At 32.0% G+C, this 26,783-nt stretch overlaps 1 protein-coding gene across 3 annotated transcripts; it reads left to right on the top strand.

Annotated features, from left to right (window-relative positions):
* The first annotated feature begins 551 nt into the window (after nt 1-551).
* LOC126775958 (spastin) lies at nt 552-26,767 on the top strand. 3 transcript variants are annotated; one of them, XM_050498185.1, is made up of 11 exons: nt 552-1,118; nt 1,310-1,480; nt 1,710-1,877; nt 15,695-15,882; nt 17,598-17,789; nt 18,026-18,140; nt 18,497-18,639; nt 19,425-19,615; nt 20,416-20,615; nt 20,753-20,929; nt 21,363-26,767. In XM_050498185.1, the coding sequence occupies exons 1-10, from the start codon at nt 656-658 to the stop codon at nt 20,914-20,916; spliced, it is 1,995 nt and encodes a 664-aa protein (XP_050354142.1). In that variant the 5' UTR covers nt 552-655; the 3' UTR covers nt 20,917-20,929; nt 21,363-26,767. The 3 variants fall into 3 exon arrangements, with proteins under 3 accessions (XP_050354142.1, XP_050354140.1, XP_050354143.1); XM_050498183.1 differs by having other exon boundaries at nt 17,586-17,789; XM_050498186.1 differs by lacking the exon at nt 1,710-1,877 and having other exon boundaries at nt 17,586-17,789.
* Nucleotides 26,768-26,783: the final 16 nt, after the last annotated feature.

The following is a 26,783-nucleotide window of genomic DNA, read 5'->3' as shown; positions in this document are numbered from 1 at the left end:
ATTCTTTTTGAACGTTAAAAACACATAGCTGTACTTAAACATTTCCTACTATACTATCAAATTCATTTGCTTATATTAATCGCTAATATATTATTTTAATTTTTAATATATATCAATAATTGATGTTAATAATGTCTTAAATAAAATTTGTAAAGAAAGTAAAGTAATTACAGTTGTAAGTTTTTAATATTATAATATATGAAAACGTTTTATTGTTAGCATAATTGTTTAATTTAATCGTTATTAAATATACCTCATGAATGTTTTGATGCGATTAATATACGAGTTGTAAGGTTACGAGACCGAGATTTAATTATTGTCTCACTAAAATTATATTTTTCACGTGTGTTTCTAGTTGAGGTAAGTATTTAACGTAATATAACATTGATTTTATTTTATAGTTCTTTAACTAAATTATTATCGTAAATATTGTTGTAGTTCCTTATTTATATATATTAATCTAGTAACACTTTCTAGTTTTTTTTTCACTGCTTACCATTGACCAATGTAATTGTCAAAAATGTCAATAACCCTTCAGTCATCACCATGTACTCTTGCTGTTTTTAGATTAATAAGTAGAATAATAACCGTGCGTGTCTTTGTTATAAAGTATATGGCTATTTGGTGTTAAACCGACGGGACTTAAGTGTTCTTGATGGTTTCCGGTGACGATTTCAATGGTGGTCGTTTACCGCGAAAAACTACTAGGTCGCCGAACCGAAAATCTAAGAAGACTGATGCAGACATAGCAAAGGGATCAGCGTTGCGAAATGACTCGCAACCTTCTGTTCATAAAAGGAATCTTTATGTGGTTTCGTTCCCTATCATTATCCTATTTAATTTACTAAGGTCCATTTTGTATCAGTTATTTATTATTTTCAAATATTTGTATTCGGCGTCGCATCGTTTCATTCATAGGCCTCGTAAAAACGGTGAATGTAATTTAGAAGTGGTTGTAAAAGACGGTATAGTGTCGACTGAAATCGCGCACAGTGAAGAGATGTCGTATATAAACAATGTGGGACCGGGAGACCCTCTTCTCGCGAAACAAAAACATCATCATAGGAAAGCGTTCGAGTATATATCGAAAGCACTTAAAATTGATGAAGAAAATGAAGGTAAGATGCTTAGTATTTTAATATAGCTAACGCTTTAGATAATTTATTAGAATATTACTTCAATGTATTAGTTATTCTAGTTTTTGTTTGCCTTCGAATAACATACAGTCAGCATTAAAAGGAAGTTAATCATTAGTTAAATTATTAGCTATTAGGGTATTAGGTTCAGTATGATTTATTTTTTAATACAGGACAAAAAGAATTAGCTATAGAGCTGTACAAGAAGGGTATATATGAGCTTGAGAGAGGCATAGCAGTGGACTGCTGGGGGGGTCGAGGAGATGCTTGGCAGCGAGCACAGCGCCTCCATGATAAGATGAAAACCAACCTAGGGATGGCAAAGGACCGATTGCATTTCCTAGGTAATAATTATTTTTATATATATATCTAGTTATTATGTGTTATACACTGCTGCCTTTAATTTTATGCCATTATTAGTTATTGTATTTTTTAGTTAAATAAATGAACTTGGCTGTTTATTGCATGGTCAGCTTCTTATGTATTTTTTGTTGTGATATATATATTCATATATCCACACCATACACGTGAAATGTTAACATTTAATAAAGTAAATGTTGTCCCCCAATGTAGCCAACCTAGTCGCTCTCAGTAAGTTGGGCGTAGAGAGTGAGCCCGACCGGAGTGACAAAAAACCTACGGAGTCACCTCTTAAGGGGCGAAGGCAATTAGAGAAGTCCAAGACAACGCTACTAGCACATACAGAAAGTAACAGTGGTCAAACGAAGCCACCAAACGAAGGTAGAATACCACAAATTGTTTTGCTTCGTTTGACGTAACCTACTGCAAAGTTTTGAAAAACTCACACAAGTTTCACATAACCCCTCCATGACATGATATAACCAGAAACTATTAAATTGAAACAATTGGAATATTATATGTAAAGCAATGTTTGCATGTGGGTTCACTGTGCTTACAAATTTTTTTTTTCTGCTTTCCGTGTGACACAATTAATAATTTTATTATTATTAATAGATAAGTTAGTAATAAGTTCACAACTATAAGATTTTGTTTTTTTTTAAACAATGCATAAACCAAAGTCCATTGTTTAATGGAAACCGCATTAGAAAATTTGGTGTTAGAAGTTTAATTTCACTCGATTATTTAACGGATTTTGTCCGAAAATTTGTTGCGAATATTTCTTGTTTCTTATTATATATATTTGCGTAATAATTTAATCATAATTATAAAAAAAATGTGAGAAACATTTAAATACGACTAAAGAAATTATTTAATGATGAAAAACGTCTGCGAAATCCGAATAGCTAGCTTTTGTATCTAAAACAAAAGAGATACTCATTGAAATTACAGATGCGTCATTTTATAGTCGGTTTGGCATGCAGAGTTAGTTGTTTGCAGCCTTGTTTTATGAATGCTAGATGCGTATTGTACGACAATTAACATGGATGAGGAATTCCTACTATATTCGTAAAATACTACATTACGCTACACTATATAATTAACATTTCTAAAACGTTTGATATAGACCACATAGATATATACTACCTTGAATTATGCGTCATTGAATTGTCTAATAACATCGAGTGCTGATCGAAAAATTATCCCGATTTTCGATATACAAATGTGTCTCAGTTGCATTTACAAGTTGCTATTTTACTTCGACTGTGACGTCATAGAACTTTCGATAAATTCTAATTACGAACCGATATTATTATGATATGGTTTAGCAAAACCGATTAGATTATTCAAACGGGATAGAAAATCTTTATTAATTTACAGAACTTTAGTAATTAATCATCGATCCTTGATTCTGAATGGTAATTTTATTGCATAGCATCCACTTAAGAACTATTTATTTATTTAACACTTTTTGCACAACATATACATAAAATGAGAGAAGTAGGAAACAATCAAAGAAAAAGAAAATAAAAAATGGTGCGCAAAGGCGGTCTTATCGCTTATAGCGATCTCTAACAGACAACCTTTGGTGAAAGAATTTTGTAAGAGAACAGGTAAGTGCATTTACATATAAAAAGGGGATACTAAATATTTAATAGACTACACATATCTACATCCCACTAACCACATATACATAACTATCTAAGTTTATAATACATATTTTGATAAATATTATATCAAACAAATGTCTACGTCAAGAAACCAAGATATATTCAAATGTTAAAGCTGAGTGAATCGTGTTTTCTATAATACTTAATATCGATAAAAGAGCACAACCGTGTCGTTTCGGGTTGAATTTTGTGCATTAGAATTCTTTAAAGCGTTTATTAAAGTATTAATATGACATGTCAAGTTGATCGAATTTTAAATCGTATCTATATTTTAGTGATTAAAAATATACACAAAAATATTAATTACCAATAATATTCAAAAACGAAGACGTTACACTACAGCTCGATAAAGCTGATCCAAACAATAACATATGTCATCAGTTTACAGTTAAAATTAGCCATCTTTATAACAGTCTAGCTTACTCAAGTTTCAGTCATACGTATCAGTTTACGACTCATATTCTAAGTATAGCGACGTCCCATTTCTCTTTTGCAGAATAAAAAGACCTTTCGGCTATGAAAAGATTTTTAGAACATGATTCAACATGGTTTATTCTTGGGTTAAGCTTAAGAGGAATTAAAAAAAAATCTGTGCGAAACTCATAATATTTTCCCGAGCATTATACGTTTTAAGTTTTTAATTACGAGTTGAATTTTACGGGTCGAGTATAATAAACTTTATAGGGCTTTTGCTCTTTTATACGTCGTGTTTACTATAATTACATCATAATATTTTTCTTTTTAATAATACTAAGGATTTAAACAACTTTTGAGTAAAATAATGTACAATATATGTATAAAATAATATAGAAATTTACTTTATTTCGTCAATTTAAAGACGGCGCCATTAATATTGCGTAAATTATTTACACATAAAAACAAAATGTCTATAAATTAATTTACGGACATATACTCTTTAGAATTATTTTTGAGTCTATCTAACCCAAAAATAACTCCATTTTTAATGTATATTATAATATGTCTCTGTAAATCTGCTAGTTAAAATTTCGTTTACTTTGCTTATAAAGTCAATCAGCCAGCTAATACCATCATATAGAGTAACCTATACGAATATTCTGTTGTTTTATTTTCGTCACAACGAAAAAATATCCATATTAGATCATGGGCTTTCTAGTGCTTTGAAAAAAGTAACCTATGCCAATATAGGGTCCGGGGAAAGCGATGAAGCGGATACTCAGTCGGTCGCCCGTTTCCGTTTGACTTGTATTTCCACAATGGGATCACGTTACGGATGGTCAGGCGCCACCCAGCTAGCTCACTCGACGACAACGGTTGCCTGCACATGTACCGTCCCTTTCAATAGTGTTTGTACAACAGAGTCGAAACTACGAAATCGTCAATCCTCCAGTCAATGTGATTATATTTATAAGATTTCGAAGAATCTTTAACTATTGTTAAAACTAGTTTTTGTTGAACTGCAATTTTCAGAAATGTGAACTTTATGTTGCTTTCTTTGTATTTCGTTTTTGTTTTCCGTCGTATCTTCCTAGTAACGGTTGATGGGTTTGTTACTAATGAAAATTTAATTATATGACGTATCATTAAGCATCCAAGAATAATTACTGTCTAATAAGTTTTTAATATTTATAGTATATATGAAAAACAATACGTTCGAAAAGTTATATTTCCACTCCTGATAAGAATAATTAATAAAAAAGTTTCCTCGCGATGTTTTACTTCACCGCTGAACACGAGTTGAATTATAAACACAAGTTTACAAAAACTAAAATTCAATTAACTTCGTTTAACTTCACGCATATATCGTCGTGGTAAATGAATGTGTATCTGGAAACATTTTTAGCTTATGTAATGTTCCAGTTTCGCAATGTAATCGGCGCTACGTTTTTCTTATTTTTCTATATTACCCTTATTCTTACTAATATTGTAAATACGAATTGAGTTTGTTTATTTATATGGTTCTAATTCTTGCAAAAAGTTCTACCACCAAGAATAAGTAAATAATTTACTGGTAGTAGGTAGGTGGTATAACTTTTCGATGCTAATTTTTAAATTACTTGTCGTAGAGCTTAGTGCAAGCTCGTCTGGGTAGGTACCACCCATTCATCGGATATTCTACTGCAAAATAGCAGTACTTGCTATTGTTGTGTTCCGGTTTGAAAAGTTAGTGAGCCAGTGTAATTACAGGCACAAAGGACATAACATCTTAGTTACCAAAGTTGGTGGCGCAATGGCGATGTAAGCGATGATTAACATTTCTTCCAATGCCAATGTCTATGGGCGTTGGTGCCCACTTACCATCAGGTGAACCATATGCTCGTCCTTCTAACTATTCAATAAAAAAATTGAATCTTTTCATAGAATACATATATTTTTAAATCATCTATACAATTTGAATACTCTTTTTTGAAGTATAAAGTCTAATGCAGTTAGTATACGAGTAAAGATGAGATGAGTGTTATTCAACCGTGAATTACCAATACCTACTTTGTATTTCTGCGTCCCAGTTAAATGGTAAAGATTGAGTGAGCAGAGCGAATTATAAGCTTAATTATAAGCACAATTCATTGATAACATAAAAAGGATAAAGAGAAAAACTTCATATACCTAACACTAAATCTCAAGGCAAACGTGGACCCTTTGGTCGCCTCTACTATTGAAAGAACTGCAATTCACTATCTAATAAGTTATTAACATAAATCAGAACGAAACTAATAAACGCAGTAAATAGTTAAGCAAGTGACTTAAGCTTAAGGGAATCGTAATATTAACTTGACTTAAAAACCGCCATATTATATTTCACATAACTCCGTATTGCCTAACGTTTGGGTGGATTCTACGAATTCAACGATACCTCATTAAAATCGATTCAGGCGTCTAGACGTTTTGTAATGTGTTTGAAGTTTGAAATTTTCTTCTACATTTTAATATTGCAGAATGGAGTAGGCGTAATTTTAAATTTCGAATCAGTTACATCAGTAGTTCCATGGGTTATTTTTAAAATATTGGTTTAATCACAGTTCTGCAGATAGACAATAACTGTTTAGCTATCGTCGATAAGACTTACTTGCCTTGCCTTTTTTTAAACTATCCAAAATTTCTAAACCAAAAAAGTCTAAATTACCCAAGTAATTATCATTTCATTTTAAGACGAAGAAGCCTTAAATCTCTCCATTTCTCATCCGTGTTTTTCAAATGTATTTGCAATTCTTTACGTCATTTATGTTTATTGAAATGAAAACATTTGAAGTAACCTAAGAAAAAGCCTAAGAGTCGTTCCCGTTATGCAACAACGTGGAAAAATCGCAAAATACTTCTCGACAGGAGACCTTTGCCCTTTGTAGAATACCTGGTGATCGTAACTACCAGGCCTGCACATAATCGTTCCATCAATATATAATATTTTTCTTGTAAAACTCATATAAAATTTACGAAAATGTTCATCATCCTTAAGATTATTATTAACGATATAAAGATTGACATATACATCGTATCCCACGACTTAATTAATCTTACGCTATTACAAGGCATATAATAATTTATGATTTTAAATTATGTAAAATTGCGTATGAACCGTTTTGCATAATATTTTGTCCATTGCCATCGTCTTTAATTATAAAAGTGATCAAGTATTACGAGTTTATAGTTTAAAAATGATTGATTATTTTTGACATTTTAAAATACGTAATAAAGGTCAGTAAAGGAAACTATGAATCAGAAATATTGCTGGCCTTTCTTATATATGTTTTCTCTCTTTCTGTCACTGTTGAGCGAAAGATGAAGACACAATTGTTTAACTAATCACAACAACTATAAGTAAAGACGTATATGATTATATCTTTTGTGTTAAATAAAAAAAAAATCTGTTCTTATTTACAAAGAGCGTTGTACGGATAAAGGTTTAGAATAAAAATAATGCTGGCTGTCTGGATGAACAAAGGATAAAGTTTAAAGACTCGTCTATGGCTTTATTGTTTGATGTCGGGATAGTCTTTTCTATGAATTCACAATTCGTTATATTAAATCGTACGATTTATCACATGACATTACACATGTATAATAGTAATTTTACGTGATTTTGCTTCGCTTTTAATTTATTTCAAATAAAATTCACGTAATTAGTCTGTCCGTGCGAGCGATACTAGTGGGTTGATTTTTATGAATCACAGTAAGGTGAAAGTTGAGCGTCATTAAAAAGGTTACAGGGGGTATCACCATAAAAAATCCACACCTACAATGAACTAACAGAATGAATATTTATATATTATCTGTGCTTTTATATATTCGTCTACTCGAGATTTTTTTTTAATTGCAGTTATTATAATAGAAAATATTAATACAAGACAAAAAAATTTATTATGTTAATAATATAATAAATTAACATTAAAAAATACTTACAAATACTTACAATAAATAATATATATAATAATTATTATTATTTAGAAGATTTTATAACATATAAGATAAATCATAGAATTAAATCGTTTCAAAAATTGAGATTTATTAACCGTTGTTTGATTCTGTTATGATAATGAGTTCGATAAAAGATGTGAAGGTCGAAAAAACCACTACAAATAACTTTAATGCCACTGGTCTCGAATTTGATCCGAGCTCTTGAAAATATTAATTCCGAAGTTCTGTACTAACGAACCTCTGAATGTATCCAAATTTTTGGTATGACAATTATATGATGTTTTCATTTAATAAGTATTACTATCCGTAATGTTAGATAATGACTCTTGATATCGTATCGAGTATAGAGATATGCTTTTCTTTGTAATATTTTTCTATATTCAATTTTGCTATGATTATTTCTAATACATAATAAAATATTTGTTGTATGTTTAATAACTATGTACGTAAGTAATACGAGCTGAATGCATTAACATATAACATTGAAGGCAACGCTTGCCTTCGCGTCTATTCAATCTGCCATTTACTAATAAAGCGTGAATTCTCGGACGCGCTGAATTAAACAGATCTAGTTGAAAATTGCTCCCGCTTTGTCCGCTCTGCACAAAGAGTTGGAATTCAAGCGCAAATCGAATTTTCTAGTATTTTGATTAAACGACTCGTCCGAATATTGTAGTTTGACATTATTGAAGGCTGTTCAAATGTTTGCCTTTGACTATGTTAATGTGTAAATCACTAGTAAAAAACAATATAATTAATTCGATTTATTTTTTATTCTTTGTTTTCAACACATTAAAGCTATCGTCATCTGATGAACGGATCAATAATCAAGTCAACGTATGGACGGTATGACTTACATATGCATATATGTATATAAAAAATCTCATTTGAATATGGTATTCAAACAATCAATCGATTATCTCTACTAATATTGATCTCGCAATAATTTTTTTGTATTGGTATTATATTATTCACTTTCGTCGATCGTACGTTTGAATTTCTTTGTTTCGACTTTTTTTTTTATAATAATTTATGAAAAATAATCTTAAATGAGGTTTCATTGTAAATCGTGATTTAAATTATTTCTCAATAATTATGACTCGATATAATGTTGTACGAAAACATAAATCATCGTTGGTGGCTTTTATACTGGTAATTTAGGTCTCGGGCGATTTATTTTTTTAATCTTTTAAATTGAACCAAGGTGTGTCAATTTGCGTCCCAATTTCACAACACTCACGACCGGTCCGTTTTTGCATTATTTGATCGTGCTGTATAGATAACGCCTACGAGGTGACGGAAAATTTAATCATTAAAAATGCTTGTCTCTCTTTAAATTGATTCCACGTGGCAAATGTTTTTATGACAAAACATATAGAAAGCAAATAGACATACTCGTATCTATACTTTAAAAAGGAACCTTCTATTTACATTAATATTTATATAAGGCTACAGACCCCGGAGGTCCTGGGTTCAATTCCCTGGACGGGCCAATAAAAAGTTATTGGGTTTTTCTGTCAGAAAATTCTCAGTAGCAGCCCGGAGTCTGGAAGTTGGAAGTGTGTACACTCCCGTGCCTCGGAAACCACGTTGGTCCTGCGCCTGAACTTATTCCGGTCGTGTCGGATTGCCGTCCCATTGGATTAAGAGAGTTAGGGAATAAAGAGTGCACCTGTGTTTGCGCACACACTTGTGTACTATCATATCTCCTGCGTAGTTGGCTAATCTCTTGAGATTGGCCGCCGTGGCCGAAATCAGTCTGGAGGACATTATTATTATTATTTATAAAATTATATTTTTGTAAATTATTACATGTTATGTGATATAAAATAATGGGTAACTTAAAAACATGTATATTAGTTTATCTATTCATATAAATGTGTATAAATAATGCATAATACAGAACATAACCGTCATTATAAGAAAGCCTTTATATTCATACAATTATAGTGGTCATCTCGCCTCGTCTAAATCCACGACTAGACGAAGACTTGGAAACGATTTATATATTAAAAACTTTATGCTGTTAGCCGCTCGCTTCGCTGGGCGCAAATAAAAATGTAATTATCTTCATAGCCCACTTCTAAACGAATTTTATCAATTCGTTCTTATTTATAAGTCTATATGTAGTACGATAGCTTAGCCGATGCTGAACTGATTTTGATAATCTATTTTTTTCAACTGATTTGAATTCACGTTCCATATAAATTTATTTCAAAAATAAAAATATAAAAAAATATTTTTAAAGAAAGACTAAAAAGTGTTTTGAACGTGTGTATGTTTATTACGCAATACCTTCGACGATGCTGAATAATATTAATGAAACTATTTCTAATGAATACGTTATACCATTTTAATGAAAAAAAAAAAAAAATCCACCGCCCAGGGTGTAAAACTATGTTTTTCTAAACGACGCTCTTTTTGTTTTTTTTTTTTTTTTTAAATAATAATAGCAACGCCAATTTTTCAGAAATTTATAATATTCCTAATTACCCCTTCAATAACCCTATGCAATTAAGCAAACAACTTATGTTGATGACATACTATAATTCTTATTAATCAACGAAAAGTTGAAAAAAATTTTATTAAAAAAAAAAGTGTATTAAAATTATTCAAAAATTCACGCATATACTTAAACTAAAAACATATTTACAATACTTAATAGTTAAGTCTTGAACTCGTGTTCTTATCTAAACAGTTTTGTGTTGTAAATGTTCTTATAATTCTTTTCTTTATTAACTTTTTTTTATTCATGTACTAAAACGAATGAAATTTTGTATATTGATGAAGATGGCTTCGTTAACAGCGCAAAAATGTGCTTAAAATATCAGCTTAATCGGTTAAGATGAAATCGTTCAAAATTCATTTTTTATTTCACGATATCAATATTTAACAAGATAGTTTTGATTATAGCCGAATTAATTGAATTAAAGATAGATATATATAAAATACTCGAATAATATAATGCTAAGCGAATTATAATTAAAGTTTATGATTATCTAAGAATCGAATCTAAGTTCATTTTAGAAGCCAAACGAACCTAAATACAAATGAAAACAAAACAGTATATCAGAAGATTCATGTTAATGTAAATTAAAGTATAGTGTTGTAATATTTATTAAATATTGTTTGTTTTTTTTTAATATTTTCCTGATAATGACCGAAAGAGCACTGAATTGGACAGCCATGAGTACAATAACCAAATAAATTAATTGCGTAACATAACCGAATTCAAAATGAGAGAGAGACTATAATAATACGATATTTATCAATTTGAATAATGTCACGTTTATTATAAATTTCTTAAAATATTAACATATTATACTTGATTAAATATCACCCTCACCTTGTTCTCTGTCTCTTATTTGGCGCTGTGTGTTAAGGACCACTTCAAGAGATACTTTTGTTGGTAGGTTTTCGCTACGGATTGGAAAAGGCTCGATTGTAGACCAGCTGAAATCCCGCGATTTAATTAAGTCGTTTTACATAATGACCATGGTGACAAAAATGCTTAAAAATTATGATATTTAAGACATTTACCTTTACCTTGCTAAATAATATTAACTCGTAGGATACTTTAAAAATAAGACGTTCCTTATCTCGGAAAAAAACCTGCAGACGATGTCTCGAGTAAACTTAACAACGCTTCCAACTTGAAACGATGACACTTCAGCACCCTTACATACGTACTTAAACTCGATGCTTAAACCTCTTGGTTCACTAGTATCGAAGAATACTAAGCTGAACCAAGTATTTCAATATATAAATCCTAATTGGCTAATTACTGTTCATCTTTACGTTATGTCAGATTGAGGTCAGATTTTTATGTTTCAATAGGTCATCGCTGTGCATACATACAGGTCGTAATGGCTAACGTAATGGTTAATCCCCTAATGCTGCTACTCATGTCAAAACCCCTACGATGTCTCCAAGAAGGAACAGAGAGGCAGCAAGAACGTCTTCAAATAATGGGTCTGCTCCCCCGTACCGATGCCATGCTTCGAATGTAATGCTGCGGAGCTCGCCGAGGGAAGAAAGATGTATCTCTGACACAGGATGCGCGAGACTATATTTTATGCCCCGGGTTGCCCCGCCGAGTGGTATCGGAATATCCGCTTCTATTTCAAGTTTAAAACTTAGTTGAAGGAGGGGGAGGGGTTTGCTTAGGAATATTCATAATATCTTGAATGTCTTTCCAACATTTTTTAAACTATTTGTTTGATCTCCTGAAAATGATTTAATTCCAAATATGGTACTGGTATAATTCGTGATTCGAATAGAACAGTATAAATTAACTGTTTCGAAATATAATTAATACTTGTGAAATTAAAAAAAATGACTAACACTGTCGGCAAACAAAGACGCCAGTAGAAATCCGCCGGTTGGTAGAAATATTAAAAAATAAAGTCGTGACTTCGAAACATTCTTCGGCAATATCTAAGTCACTAAAACTTTTATTGTGAGGATCGCTCGCTTTTCTGAGTCGTGAAAAAAAAGTCTCAATAAGGCTTTCACCGTAATGCATGTTTGAGTGCATATTGAAACGTAGCCTACTCTCGATTGCGAGCCATTGAAAACTATTCGCTACAAAGTTAAAGCGCGTGAGAGAACCGCAAGGTCTCAATATACTTATGTAAACATATATACATGTGTTGAAATGATAGAAGGCTTATTATTATTATCTATCTTTTACACCTTATCCTTAAAAGAAGAGGATACCTTAGTCCAACTATGGGACAATTATTATTTAAAGTAAATTTACAACAATTATTATCAAAAGTAAATTAGACTTTACTTTATACAAAAATATGATTATTCAGAGGGTTTATTAAAACTTCAAACGATAAATTACGGTTTGCGCAATTCACTAAAAATAGGTTAAGTAGTAACTTAATTAATTAAATGCTTGTTTTTTTTAAATCATTAAACTATAAAGTCAAGATATGCAACCATTCTTTTCTTATTAGAATATCTGAATCTTATAACACAAACAATTTGTATATCATAAAAGTTTATGTTCGTATATTTGTTACTTAATCACGCTCAGTGAAATGTTTATAATAACTTTAAGAAATTCAGATCAAAATTGGCTAAAAGTTAATAAAAATATATATTTTTGTAAAGTTAATGCAGACTGTGTATTAACTTCACGAGGTGATTAAAATTAAGTTGCAACTTGTCAAAAATAATATCACTTCGAAATAATGTCAATTATATTATTTATTTAATTACAATTAATTTAACACATACCACTTTCACTCACACTCAATCACAATCTCTAGCAAAAAGGTAGCGAAAACTGAAGGTTTGTCACATTAAAAATATTCTATTTTATTTTACGTAGTAATATCAAATCCAAATATTAAGAAAACAAACGAACTATTTTAGGTAATACTTTTAAACAGTGAGTTTTCTTCGTAATGGTCATAATAACAATTTAATATTTCGACTCGCCCTATTTGTTTTGACCGAAATGTTTATCTCGAACGAATCATCTGAAACTAATTACGAAATTGGTAATAGCATGAATAAACAAAAAAGTAAAAGCAATTCGATAAGAATTTTTACAACTTTTAATGTAAATGTACTCGACATTGAATGTTCCTTTCATTTAAAACCCATCTGATGGATTATTGACTCTCATTTGACCATGGGACCGACCATGGGAGCTGTGCCTTTGCTAAGTTCTACTACTAGTACAGCTATTGCTACAGATTTGAGAAAATACATAGTATATATAATGTCATATAACTTGCCTGCCATCGTGTTGAGTGGTACCATGGCGGGCAGAAGCTTAGCAAAAGCTGAGTCACAGAATACTAATAAAAAATAGACTATATAAAAGAACTAATAAATATGTCAGAATTATATTTTTTTTTTTATTTTTTTATTAGGGAAACATACAGCATATCGTATATTACAACTTAATATAATAATCATATTTTAACACTTATGCCAGTTAAGTTTCCACTACTGTTTTAACAGGGAAGTGGACTAATTTTGATGTTACATAAAATATAACTATTTATGACAAAGTAAAATTTTAACGTAAATATGGTTATGGTTAATTACTAATAAGTATTTTTCACAAGATTATAAAATTTACTTAAACTATTTTTAAACAGATCAATGTGGTTGTATTTTCTATTATGACTATTACAAGATCTTAGAATAAAAGAATTTTTGAAATAATTAGTTTTATAAATGGGTATTGAAAAAGTATCCTGAGAGCGAGCGTTAAAACGAGGACACTTAAATAAAATCTCACTGAGCAGATATGGAGAATCAATTAAATTATTTTGAGGACATAACCTTTTGTCAATAGTGTACTTTATTACCACATAGAGGCAAACAATGTTGAAATAATTTATACAGAGTGTATGTGATAAATTAACAGCGAACCCTTGGCGTGAAAATTCCTGACATTAAAACGATTTAAATTTCATTATATTTCGTTTATTGTGATGCAAAGATTAACTTTTGTTTTACAGTTGATCTTTCTTATAGCCCGCGAGGCCCGTAAGCTACGATACTGGAACAACTGCAATAAATGTCGGAGTCGAAAATAGAAGTGATCTTGGCTCTGCTAATCTCGCATACATATATACTAAAATTATTTAAAGATGACATTTAGGCTTATTAAAATATATTATATATATTTTTATATATATATGCATATGGGCCACCTGATGGTAAATGGTCACCACCACCCACATTATACACTTTACACACTGGTTCACTCACCCTTCAAACCGGAACAACAATACCAAGTACTGTTGTTTTGCGGTAGAATATCTGATGAGTGGATGCTACCTACCCAGACGAGCTTGCACAAAGCCCATCACAGGAAATATATATCCTATTCCAACCATAGGAGGAGTCAATACAAATAATCAACTTTGACATTTGATTGACATGATATCATTGGTCGAGATCTTGAATAACATCTATGGTGTTCATAAATTCGTGTTAATGGAATTTTGCAAGTAAAACTTATACGTATAAGTAATTAAATGGAATAGTGTTGCGTTATAAATAACGATATATAAATCAAGATCTATTTGTAGGACACTTAAAGTACATAGTATACTGCATCTAATATAAAAAAGTTTAAGGTTTGTTTTAACTTTCTTTCCTTCATAGATGGTAAAGTGCTTTTTACATTACGGAAATATCACACTGCATATTCAACCTTTTTATTAAGAAACGTTATCGTTATATTACCTTAGCTTACTCGTAAGTGGCAACTCTCATCTATTATTTAATAGCTAAGATTATGTAATTGTCATATTGTATCAAATAAATTGCAATAGATCACATGATATTTATCAGATTCGATATTCAAATAAATTGCAAACCTCGATTGAGAGAAAGGAAACTTAAACATTTAATATATGTATTTAACTATAAGCTCCGCCCCCGTGGGTAGAGTGATGTTATATAATACATAATCGTACTCAATAAATAGGCTGTCTACTGCAATAATATTTTTTAAATCGGTCTGATATTGATTCTTTCTAATTTTGAAATAAGGATGATCAACGATTCAGCTTTATAATATTAATATATATATTTCGAATTATCGATATTATTATTTTTAAAGCTAGCGTACTATAAAGTATGTTAGTTTAATTGTCTGCAAAGCACACTTACTAGATACGCCATTGTTGTGTATTGTATTTAATCATATTAAAACAATACTTTGTTCATAACATTATATCTAACGCATGCTATGTAGAATATACATATAAAAACACTAATATAATACATAAAAATAACACAAATGTGGATCATGTTCTGCTTATAATATACTTTCTACTCCATTAATATAAGTAGATAGTATTCGTACAAAGACCGTTCGTCATTTTTAATACTTGTCTAATTATATTGATCGTAAAGTTAATAGGACGGGTGATAAAATAGAAATGGTATACAAGTTATGATGCAAAATATCCTCTATGAGAGCTTTTGTCAATTTTGGAATACAAAACTGTTTAAAGTTGTACAAAGTAATATAAATAGCTGGATAAAAGAACAAGATACTATATCTATTGAATCATCTGTTTTGTTATGTATGTTTTATATTTGAAGAATAACCTTAAATTAGTACACTGTTTTATAAATATCGTCCCACAGTCGCAGGCCGCAAGCTCACAACCGCCGGTCGACGAGTACCCAGCGGCGGTGGACCACTAATGAAGTCTCAAACACTCCCTCGGTCCATGGGGCGGTCCTCGTCCCAACCGAACAGCTCCAACGGAGGCTACAGCAGATACCCCGTGAAGCCGGCTTCAACACCACCGGCTGTCAAGCGACAGCTATCCGTAAGTGATTAAGTAATCAGTGAAATCGAATATTTATTCAGACAAATTCCTATGCAACGCATTAAATTTAATGTCGTCATAAATACTTTTTCGAATAAAAGTAGAGGCTGTTTGTGATATATGTTAATATAAGTTATACATACATATTCCAAGCGCTTGTTATCAGCATATTACGTATTTCGAATGTTATCCTTTATAGCAATTAAATTATTGACATAATTGTATACGTAAATGTGATTAAAAATAGCTTTATCATAATATGACATCCTTGCTTGGATGGAAAACATTATTTATATATATAAAAAAGAATATATCGTTGATTGTCCAATGACATTAAGGCTAGCTGCGCGCTTTAGGTTATTGGGCTATTATAGAACTAACCTAGCGTTCTAGAACAAGCCCAGCGAAAAGAACTGTACTTAATGTTCTACTTTTTTTATTTCTTATTATACAACTGACTGAGCGTTTTCGTTATAGTATGTGTTCTATAGAATTCTTACTCCACCTTCCTTCTAGACAGCTTACAAATGGCAATCATAAATAAATACGACTATCTTAATATAACGGTAAATTTCACTTTCTAGATATGAATTATCTTGGTCATTGCTTGCTTAGATTCACAAACAAAGCCTTAACAGTATTAGTGAAATAAAAGCCAGCTTACGTAATATATATAGCAAACATGCCGTGTATAAATTATATTTTAAATATTCAATGAAGAATTATGTACGCAAATATGAAAGTTAAAATAGAATCATAATAAATATCTTATCAGTGAGGCGCGGCTGGTAGCGTAGTTTCCTAAACAAATGACAAACGGCCGGAACAGGTTGAAGAATTTGTTTTAATGTTTATTATTTGGCACTCGAGTAAATTATTATACATACGACCAAAAAGTGATATTCACCATAATAATCATAGCATTTGAACAATACACGCATCAAGATTGTATATCACTAAAGTCAGTTGTCAACATTTCGCTAAAGTGAGTTCGTACAGAACAGCACTGCAAGAAGTTACGGTCTTGCTATGATGATTGTGCTTGTCAATACGATGCAATGTTTCCATATTATCAAATAACAATAGAACATGCATAATTGAAAAGAGCGTTTAGCTCAATTGTGCGCTGCTTTGATCACTCGGAACGTAATTACAATTAATTAATTATTTAATAAATGTCTTAATATTCGTATATATATGTATATATGTACATATGTGTACACTTCATTTTAATACATGAATGGGAAATGCAAAAAATTAACAAATATATTAAAAGCCAGAATAGGCTTGTAATAAAACTGTCATAAAAATATTGAAGCTGCATTCTTTTGATTTCTAACCGAATTGGCATGTCATTCACTCCATCCATAAATAACATAAAAAATATTAAAACAAATAAATGCTTACTAAATCATTAATCATTACAAAATTAATTGTAATAATCATTTATACTTAATGTATTTGTACTAAGTTGAAATAAAGCTTAACGGAAACTTACCAAAGCTTTAATAAGTTTGGTACTAAATAATTCTACTCAGCCTTGTACAAATAATGATCATTACAACAACAAAAAAACTAATTATATAAAGATAAAGTACGGTTATGACTATTAACAAAACTAGAGTGAATTTCAATTTTAATACCTAATCTATCTGCATCACTAACCACCTCATCCCATTAACAACTACTTCTCTCACGCATAGAGCGCATATCAGGTGCCAGTGAACGGTTCGCCAGTGAGACGAGCCGTAGGGGGAGGCTCTCAACGCGGGACACCCACTCGGAGCAGGACCCCTCAGTCAACGTTAGCGGTACGAGGGGTCGACCCAAAGTTAGTCCAACTTATACTGGACGAGATTGTTGAAGGTGGCCCGAAGGTTCATTGGGAAGACATCGCTGGTCAAGAGGTGGGTAATCACTTAGTTTTGAGGCTTGCATCCATAATTATAAGGAGATATTAAGGAGAATCTACAGCGTTGAACCTAATAAAAAAAATTTGAATAATATAATAATTCAACGACAAGATTTGACATGTCACAACTTGCATCGTTTCAAAACAATGCATTTTATCATAACAAAGTAAAAACGTTAAGTAATCCTGATTTAAATGTTTCGTTATTGATATGATTATGGATAATTTTAGGCAGCAAAACAAGCCCTGCAAGAAATGGTGGTGTTGCCATCCCTTAGGCCCGAACTCTTCACAGGACTCAGATCACCGGCTAAAGGGTTGCTACTATTCGGGCCACCTGGAAATGGTAATTATAAATGGCACATATTTATATAATAAAATATAATAATAATAAAGAACACTGTACAAAGACACATTCTGGTTTTCAATATAATTGTTTTGTCATATAATCTGAGTGACTAAATATAATAATAAAAATATGTTGTATGTCTTTAAAGGATTTTTGTTTTCGTATCGCTTTAAAAATAGAATTATTTCAGTAATACTATAGGGATTACTCGGGTTTTCAAAGAATTTTTCAAGTTATTTTAATGCGAAATTTAAACTTTAATATATTAAATTGTATAAACACTTTCTCAAATTAAATTATGCGTTTGGTATGACCAAAAGTTGGATTCCGATAACTCTTTTGTTTATCGACAGGTAAAACGTTGCTAGCTCGATGTGTGGCGGCAGAATGCTCTGCGACATTCTTCTCGATATCCGCGGCGACGCTCACCAGCAAGTACGTGGGGGACGGGGAGAAGATGGTCCGTGCATTGTTCCAAGTAGCCAGAGAACTACAGGTACAAGACATTTGAACACTATTAAAAAAAATCTTGATCTTGATGTTCAGGTTATATATAAATAACAACCAGCTGTGAGAATTAAAAAGGCTTACATTACTTAAGATCGTAAGATCGCTAATCAACTTCCGTACCGGCGGGAGTCTACAGCGCGATAAAATTTTAAAAGATAAACCTCAAATTTACTTGAATCTGATTAAAAGTATTAGTTTATCTATAATCTGTATCCTAAACAACCTTGTTATTATTTAGGCTACTTACAGTCTATTCATAAAAGTAAAGGATATAAACGAACCGCGAATGCCCTTTGGATAGAATACATGAATCTAAACGGAAGATTTAAAATCACTCAGTTGTCATCTCTTCAGAGGTCAACGAAAACATCCAGAGGAAATGTGCATGTGTCATAAATATTCTAGTAACGTCCTGTGAATGTCCCACTGCTGGGCTAAGGCCTCCTCTCCTTTTTGGGGAGAAGATTTGGAGCTTATTCCACCACGCTGCTCCAATGCGGTGAAATACACATGTGGCAGAATTTCAGTGAAATTAGACACATGCAGATTTCCTCACGATGTTTTCCTTCACCGCCAAGCGCGAGATGAATTATAAACACAAATTAAGCACATGAAAATCAGTGGTGCTTGCTCGGGTTTGAACCCACGATCATCGGTTAAGATTCCCGCGTTCTAACCACTGGGCCATCTCGGCTTTTTTTCATAAATATTTTCATGATATACACATTTTACGTCAAAACGTCAATACAAAATTGGTCTGTAATGCCTCAGCCGGCGATAATCTTCGTGGACGAGGTGGACTCGTTGCTGTGCGAGCGCTCGTCGGGCGAGCACGAGGCGTCTCGTCGCCTGAAGACGGAGTTCCTGGTGGAGTTCGACGGGCTGCCGGCCGCCGGCGCCGACCGCCTCATCGTGATGGCCGCCACCAACCGCCCGCAGGAGCTCGACGAGGCCGCGCTCAGGTACCCGCCCGCCGGATATCTACAGCTTACATTATTCAAATTTACACTGTCCAATTCTAAAGGAATATCGAAAAATATTTGTTTTTTTTTTATTACATAATAATACTGGATTCTGTAGTCCAAAAATATAATTATTAAAAAAAACTTCCATATTAGCTTAAATCTATAGTGTCGTCAATAAGGACTAAATTCTGTGAATTGTTCTTAACCGAAAAACAAAGTGTTAAGTTTTAACAAACTAATTCATATTTACCTTTTCTTTATTTAAATTTGTAACTTTATTTTATCCATTTTCACGAGTCCCGCCCATATTTTCGATCTCAATATACTTTCATTTTCTTTTCGTATTACAATGTCTGATGATTCAAAATTTGGGTTTTTATTATTTTATAAAAAAAAATCATGTCCTTTATCTCAATACTCATGACACGTACAATGTTATATTTTTATTATTATGTACGTATTTGAATGGAATATCGAAAGTTACATCAATAAAGTTTCGACTCGGGTGGTCGCCTCGATAAAAGTTTTATACATAATTGAAAGAATAAATTTGCAGGATGTGACAGTAATGCTACCATTATCATAATATTATACCTATACAACTTTTAAATCGGCATCGACCTCATAAATAAATCGATAATTTACTACATTGATTTTTAACGAAAGTTTTGTTACCGTTTATTACGCTCGGGTGCAAGAAAGAGCTTCGATTAATAATTAAAGTACTGCTTTACGTTTTATTCTCGTAAAACGCTTCGCGGCGAAACCCACGTTTGTAATAAAGAGTGCGTCGGCAGGCGGTTCCCGAAGCGCGTGTACGTGTCGCTGCCGGACGCGCGCACGCGCGGCGCGCTGCTGCGCGGGGTGCTGGCGCGCGGGGCGGCGGCGGCCGAGCTCAGCGCCGACGAGCTGGCGCGCCTCGCCGCGCTCACCGACGGGTACTCCGGCAGCGACCTCACCGCGCTCTGCCGGGACGCCGCGCTCGGGCCCATCCGAGGTCGGCTTGCGTGCTACCCCTTCGTGATTCCGATCCGCTGTCGCAGGGACTGCCTTATTAGATCTGACTTCCCTGCGATTGTGGATGGACCCAGGTGAAAGTTTTATGTCCGGTTGACGTTTTCCTCCTCGTTCCAGAGTTGGACCCCGAGGAGGTGAAGTGTCTGGATCTGTCCCTGGTTCGGAGTATCACGTTCCAGGACTTCATGGACTCGCTAAAGAGGATTCGGCCGTCCGTCTCGCCGCTCAGTCTCGTCGCCTACGAGAAGTGGTCGGTGCAGTACGGCGAGCAGGGAGTTTGAACTTTATACACAGGTAATTAGGTCTATTTTGTATAAAAAAATAAAGACAGAATGAAGGATATTTCTAACGTGCATTCTGTGCATTTAATTTTTTTTTATAATATAAGTAAGCGAAAGCGCGAAAAGTCGTGATGACCACGCCACCGCCGCCGCCGCTAATGCGCTCCCAAACTTGAGAACTAAGATGTTTTGTCCCTTGTGCCTGTAGTACACTACACTGTACACTGGCTCACACACCCTTCCAACCGAAACACAACACTACTAAGCTGTTTGGCGCTTGCACAAGTGAAGTGTTGTTTGTATGTATGTGTGAGTTAATTATTCTTGTTTTGCATTTTTCTCATTCAAATATTGTATCATTTCAAAATTATTTAGTCATGATTGCAACTTCATACGTGTAGCGTATTGGTTTTAGTTAGGAATTCATAATTTTTTTAACTTCCCAGGTACTGGATTACAATAATTCGTGGTGAGTCAGTAATATTAAGGCAATATTGTTATTGCGACGGACACGCGCCGGAACGATTGATTTTTTAATTGTAATGAATTTATTCCGGAATTTTATATATCGCTCAAATTTTAAGAATCTCCAAACTTTTCCCTCGTAAAATTCCAATGTATTAACTAACCGAATAACATTTTAAATTTATCAATATAATTTGTTTCGTTGTAAATTAATGTAGGAATGAAAATAATTTTAACTCCTCTAGTCAAACAACCAGGATTTGACTGTAGTTGCCAAGCATATGGCCATATTAAGTCATAGAAAAAAAAATAAAAAATTGATCTCTAAGTCCTGCCTTATTCATGGCATATGTAATCCGGATCAATGAAGAAGTTGCTTTCAATGTTTCTAGATGTAAAGAAGTCGCTTTCAATATCTACACTTCTTTATTGAGTCGTGTTACATTAAAATGTAAACCCGTCCAGTCAAAAGGAAATTATTCAAAAATGAACCGTATGTCAAATAAAATGCGACATTTATTCAGATCTCGCTTATCCTTTTGGCGCTATCGGACTGATTTAATTCAAACAGCAGGCTATTGATATGCACGCGATTCTAAGCCCTCTGGTGTATGCTTTTAGAATATAAAATTGTAGAATTTCATTTTAAATTTATATTGTTTTTATAAGAATGTATGTGAAACAATTAGCCGACAAGGCATAATATGTGTGAAAACAGTAAAGGTGTGTTCACATTAATCGTATGACTCTAACTATACAGGAACTGTTTTTGTAAACTTGAATAAATATACTTTTTACGATAGTGTAAACGCACCTTTATTTAGAGTTTTTAAGTATTTAGCGATACCAGTGAATAATCGAAGGGATTGTTGTACAAAATATGTTAACCGTTTATACGTAGTACCTCATCATTTTGTATATTTGGATGTAATGATGTATGAATATGTTGCAATGAATGTAGCTTAAAGTTTTTTTTTTTTTTATTAGTATTTATTTATATTAAGCACATGTCGACAATCCAATAATTATATAATATTTATACTATGATTTTGAACATTACACGAAAAAAAAAAATTAATAAATTAATTTTACGAGTTTTATATTGGAAACATTGAAGAAAAAGATACTTTCGATATTCTTGCAATCCACATTAATTTATAGTATATATTACATACCATTTCCAGCATTAAATTTAATTAGGAGAAAATGGTAACTTTAACCACAAAAACCAAATGGTTTTTGTCCCATATATAAAACACATTAAAAAAGTTATAAAAATATGTATTTGATTCTGTTTAACACAATCTCTGAATTAAACTAACTCGATCTGAGAACAGACTTGCTATCCTTTTCTAACCTTACAGATAAATAATATTTTATAATTAATTTTTTTTTGTCTTGTCAAAATAATTTAGTTTAAAGACTGTTTACAATTCAATTCTTCGCTTAATTGCTTTTACCTGTGCCACTATGCTACGTAAGAAAAAATGCTTACACTATGATCGCCATAACTGTCAAACGAAAGGGCACAATATTAACTGTCAATGTCAAAATAAATTGACATGTTCAAATTGTTTATATAAGTATTGGATCGTTGAATGTTATTTTGTTGGATGTAGTTAAATGAATTCTGCTTAGTGCAGACGATATCATGATTTTATAGGAAATTTGTTCATGAAATGTCGCGTCTTTATAAAGAAAAAAAGGAACGATTATTTTTGTGTTTTAACATTATCCATTTGAATATCTTCGCGCGACTTTCGTTCAATCAAAAAAAAAAAACACATAAATTTGTTGTTGTTATTGTACTTATTGTAATTCTGTTGATTATTAATTATTATTATTATTTTTTAATTTAAATAGAATTCTTGCCCTAATTATGTTAACGTTTTAAAATTATGTAAAATTATGCTGCAAATCTTATGAATAGATGAGTCATTTAATACGAAAGACATAAATAACGGGTATATAAGCGGTAAATAGCTTCCATTCAGATAAAAACGATAATGATTTGCTCAAAAACGGTAACATGTATGAAAATTGAGCGAAATTGTAAAGAAAATCATATATTTTCATAGTTTCTTATAAATATTGACTATATCTTCGTATTTTAATGTATTTATCGGGCTATTATCAAATACAGGACCATGCAATTATTATATCTCGATAAAGTGAAACATTTAACGAGCAGGTCGGACACTATTCCTCTTCCCATAGATTAAAGATGATCGATATACAAGTTAGTTCTGGCACGGTTCTACTTGTCTTTAATCTATGGTCCAGTTTGAGGCCTTGGAGAGGAATAATTGAACATTTGTTTTTATGACATAAAATTATTAAATTTTCACTCTTAGGTACTTTTCTATATACTTTTGAAACAATGGTCTTGTTTTCTTTATAAAATCATTCAATAAAAGCTACTAACGAATGACTCATTTCACCTCCCCAAGGGTTCACTCTCAACGTTGGACTAAATAGTATATGGCCGCTGCCCGCTTATAAAGTGACCTTGTGTAAATTAATTATATTTATCTATCTCTTTAATATTAATTTAATTATGTCTGATGTTACGTACATCAGACATAATTAATCTGTCATATAAAAATAATTCCATAGCTAATACTATTTTGTCTTACGTAGACTGTTCCGCACGCTAGCCAATAGTAATCTTCTATTCTCAATTAAAATTATTTATTATCTGTAGCCGTGTTACCTTTAAAGACAGCGACGTAGACATTAGCGCAGTTCTAAGTAGACGTAATATATTTTTACTGTAGATTTCTCAGTCGAACGGTGCTTTACATTCGCACAGGTATTTGTTGATAATAAAAAATATCGCGAGCGTTAAAAAAAAATATGACATGTCAAAGCTGATCTTTTTTGGACTTCATCGAATGTATAGCACCGGCATTATTAATAGGATAGTAATAAACCTATCATATCTGCATAAGCAATAGACATGTGCATTGTGCAGGCAAATGTTTAGCTTTACAGCATTCATTTAGATTCGATTTTTGAATATTCACTACAAACGTACAGACTTGATATATAGTTTAAAAAATAGCAGCATTCGTAGATATTTTAAGGTGTTTTTAATGAACAGCATTATGAAATACATTTCTTGATTATTTATTAAATATAGGATTCGATAAATCCTCAAATGACTGAAATAGTAACAAAATTATAATTTGATTTATATTCTGAGCAGTTCCGATAGAATTAAAAGCCTAAGATTATAATCCATTTACGAAATCGCCGCAGAACAAAGTTAGGCAATACCTGAACAATTTGATAATTAAGTTATTTATATTAATTCAACGTTCAGTTATAGATAATTGGACACTTATTCATGCAAATTGTTTAAAATGGCTTTTAAGACAATCGTGCAAGGTAACATTATTATTATAAAATGTAACGTTGTTAATTGTGATCTAAATCTTCTAAATAGTACTTACGTTGTGCCTCGATCTATTAGATGCCGCTTTCTAAGAGTTGGTTCACATTTTCTTTGGACCGACAATTTTGCTATTTTTCTCTAGCCGACTATCTAATCATGCCATTCATAACGTTCGCGCACGTTTGACTTATCTTTAATTTTATTGGTGACGCATAACAAAACTATAAGCCAACTAGTTTTCAACCGCAGCTTTGTCCATGTTTCATCCATTCATTTATCCATTTAAGGAGATATGGAAGCAGGTTTTGCGTATTTAACGTAGCCAATGTTCTTCCTTGGTGTTCAAGCTTGCTCCATACCAAATTTTATGAAACTCGGTTCAGTGGTTTAGCCGTTAAAGCGTAACATCGTAACAGATAGAGTTACTTTAGCATTTATAATATTGGTATGTATAATATTTGATCCCGAATCGTGGAGAAAAGTCCGGTAAACGTGTCGTGTCCGAGCATTATGTCGCCTCCCATTAATGTGAATAGTGTGAAATAAAAATTCCAATATACGTTCGACAATTGTCAAGAAGATAAATACATCGGTCCTATATAATGTGAACCAGTTCTTACGAATCGAATTTTAAAGATTTGCATAAAATTGTATGGTTGTTAATGGTTTTTGAATGAATTTTCACTTTTAATGAATTATATGTGAATTATTTTTACGAAATAGATTTTTTTTCTTATCGCTATTGTTCGCATTTAATACGTTTTATATACGTAAATGTCAATCGAAAATATCGTTTAGAAATTTTAATTGTATGTTAATAGGTTTATTTATTATGTTCGCCAAAACTTTTTACATATATTTTAAATCGTAAATGTGTGCATTTTAATCATAAAATAATTGGAAAAATTTGTTTCTATTATATTATCATTTCAAATTATTGGCTCTTTTTATCGTAAAAAATATACAATGAACTGTACTGAAATCTATATCTCAAAGGCATTATTGCATCGCTGTGATATAGATAATAATAAACCATGCCTTATTATTTACGCATTTTTGCATCAGACAACATTGTTTAATCGAATAAATGACCGCCGTAACACTGTAACAGTGCTTTAAAATTTTGATACCCTTGATAATACAATTACGCTTTTCGTTTTACTTCTTTCATAAAACGTTCGGTGTTATGGACGGCCAATATCATTTTATCAGAGCTTCTTAAAAAATAAGTGACGATATGTGACTGATTGTTACCATATTAAAATATTTCAATGAATGTTCAAAAAGATTATTTCTTTAAGGTAAATTTCGAATACATATGTGTAATGGTGTCGGATAAGGTATTTTAGGCGCATATAAGATTCTTTGATAATGTTATTGACCAATTTATCTCTTAAACTTAAGACATAGGGACTAAATTGGCGTAACGTTATTTCGAAGACGGGCTCGATTTATCGGTATTGTTAAGTGGTTGTATTCAAATTTTGATAAAACAATATCAGTGCGAATGTTACGATTGTTTTTAATGTAATCTTGTTTAAGTTCGCTTCGAGACCTTTTTATGCTACAATTAAAATAGTTTCAACAGTAGTTACATCAAGTGTGGCTGTGAGTAAAAATATCGGGCTGTGAATTAAATTTTGAATGCAAACTTTCCCTTTAGCTTCGTACTGCAGCTTTCAAAAAGTTTATTTCCCAAAACACCGTCAGTTGTAGCATAAAACTGGTGTCATTGTGAGATATGAATGTATATTTCGAAACGTGGTTGTTATTACTTTACACGCTCGCCTTTGTTTAATTTAAGCGCACGAATTTACTGACTTGACTAAAAAGTTTTTATTAGTTAAGCGTCGTTGAGTGTTACAAAAAAGGTGTATTTTTTCATAATTTTTCATAAAACTAAGCACATTTTTGCCTAAAATGTCGTGAATGTACACAACGCATATGTGATACACGGTTTACCTATTAATAAAACAATTAATTTGTGAATTTGGATGTTTTATTT

The sequence above is a fragment of the Nymphalis io genome, chromosome 19 (assembly GCF_905147045.1).
Source record: "Nymphalis io chromosome 19, ilAglIoxx1.1, whole genome shotgun sequence".
Lineage (NCBI taxonomy): Eukaryota > Metazoa > Arthropoda > Insecta > Lepidoptera > Nymphalidae > Nymphalis > Nymphalis io.
Note: the sequence above shows the minus strand (reverse complement) of the source record. Positions and strands in the feature narration are given on the sequence as shown.

Coding starts and splice junctions, on each gene's coding strand:
- LOC126775958 (XM_050498183.1), top strand. CDS start 656: ATGGTTTCCGGTGACGATTTCAATGGTGGTCGTTTACCGCGAAAAACT. Junction 15,883..17,585: donor CTGTCAAGCGACAGCTATCC/GTAAGTGATTAA, acceptor TCTCACGCATAG/AGCGCATATCAGGTGCCAGT. Junction 18,141..18,496: donor ATTCGGGCCACCTGGAAATG/GTAATTATAAAT, acceptor GTTTATCGACAG/GTAAAACGTTGCTAGCTCGA.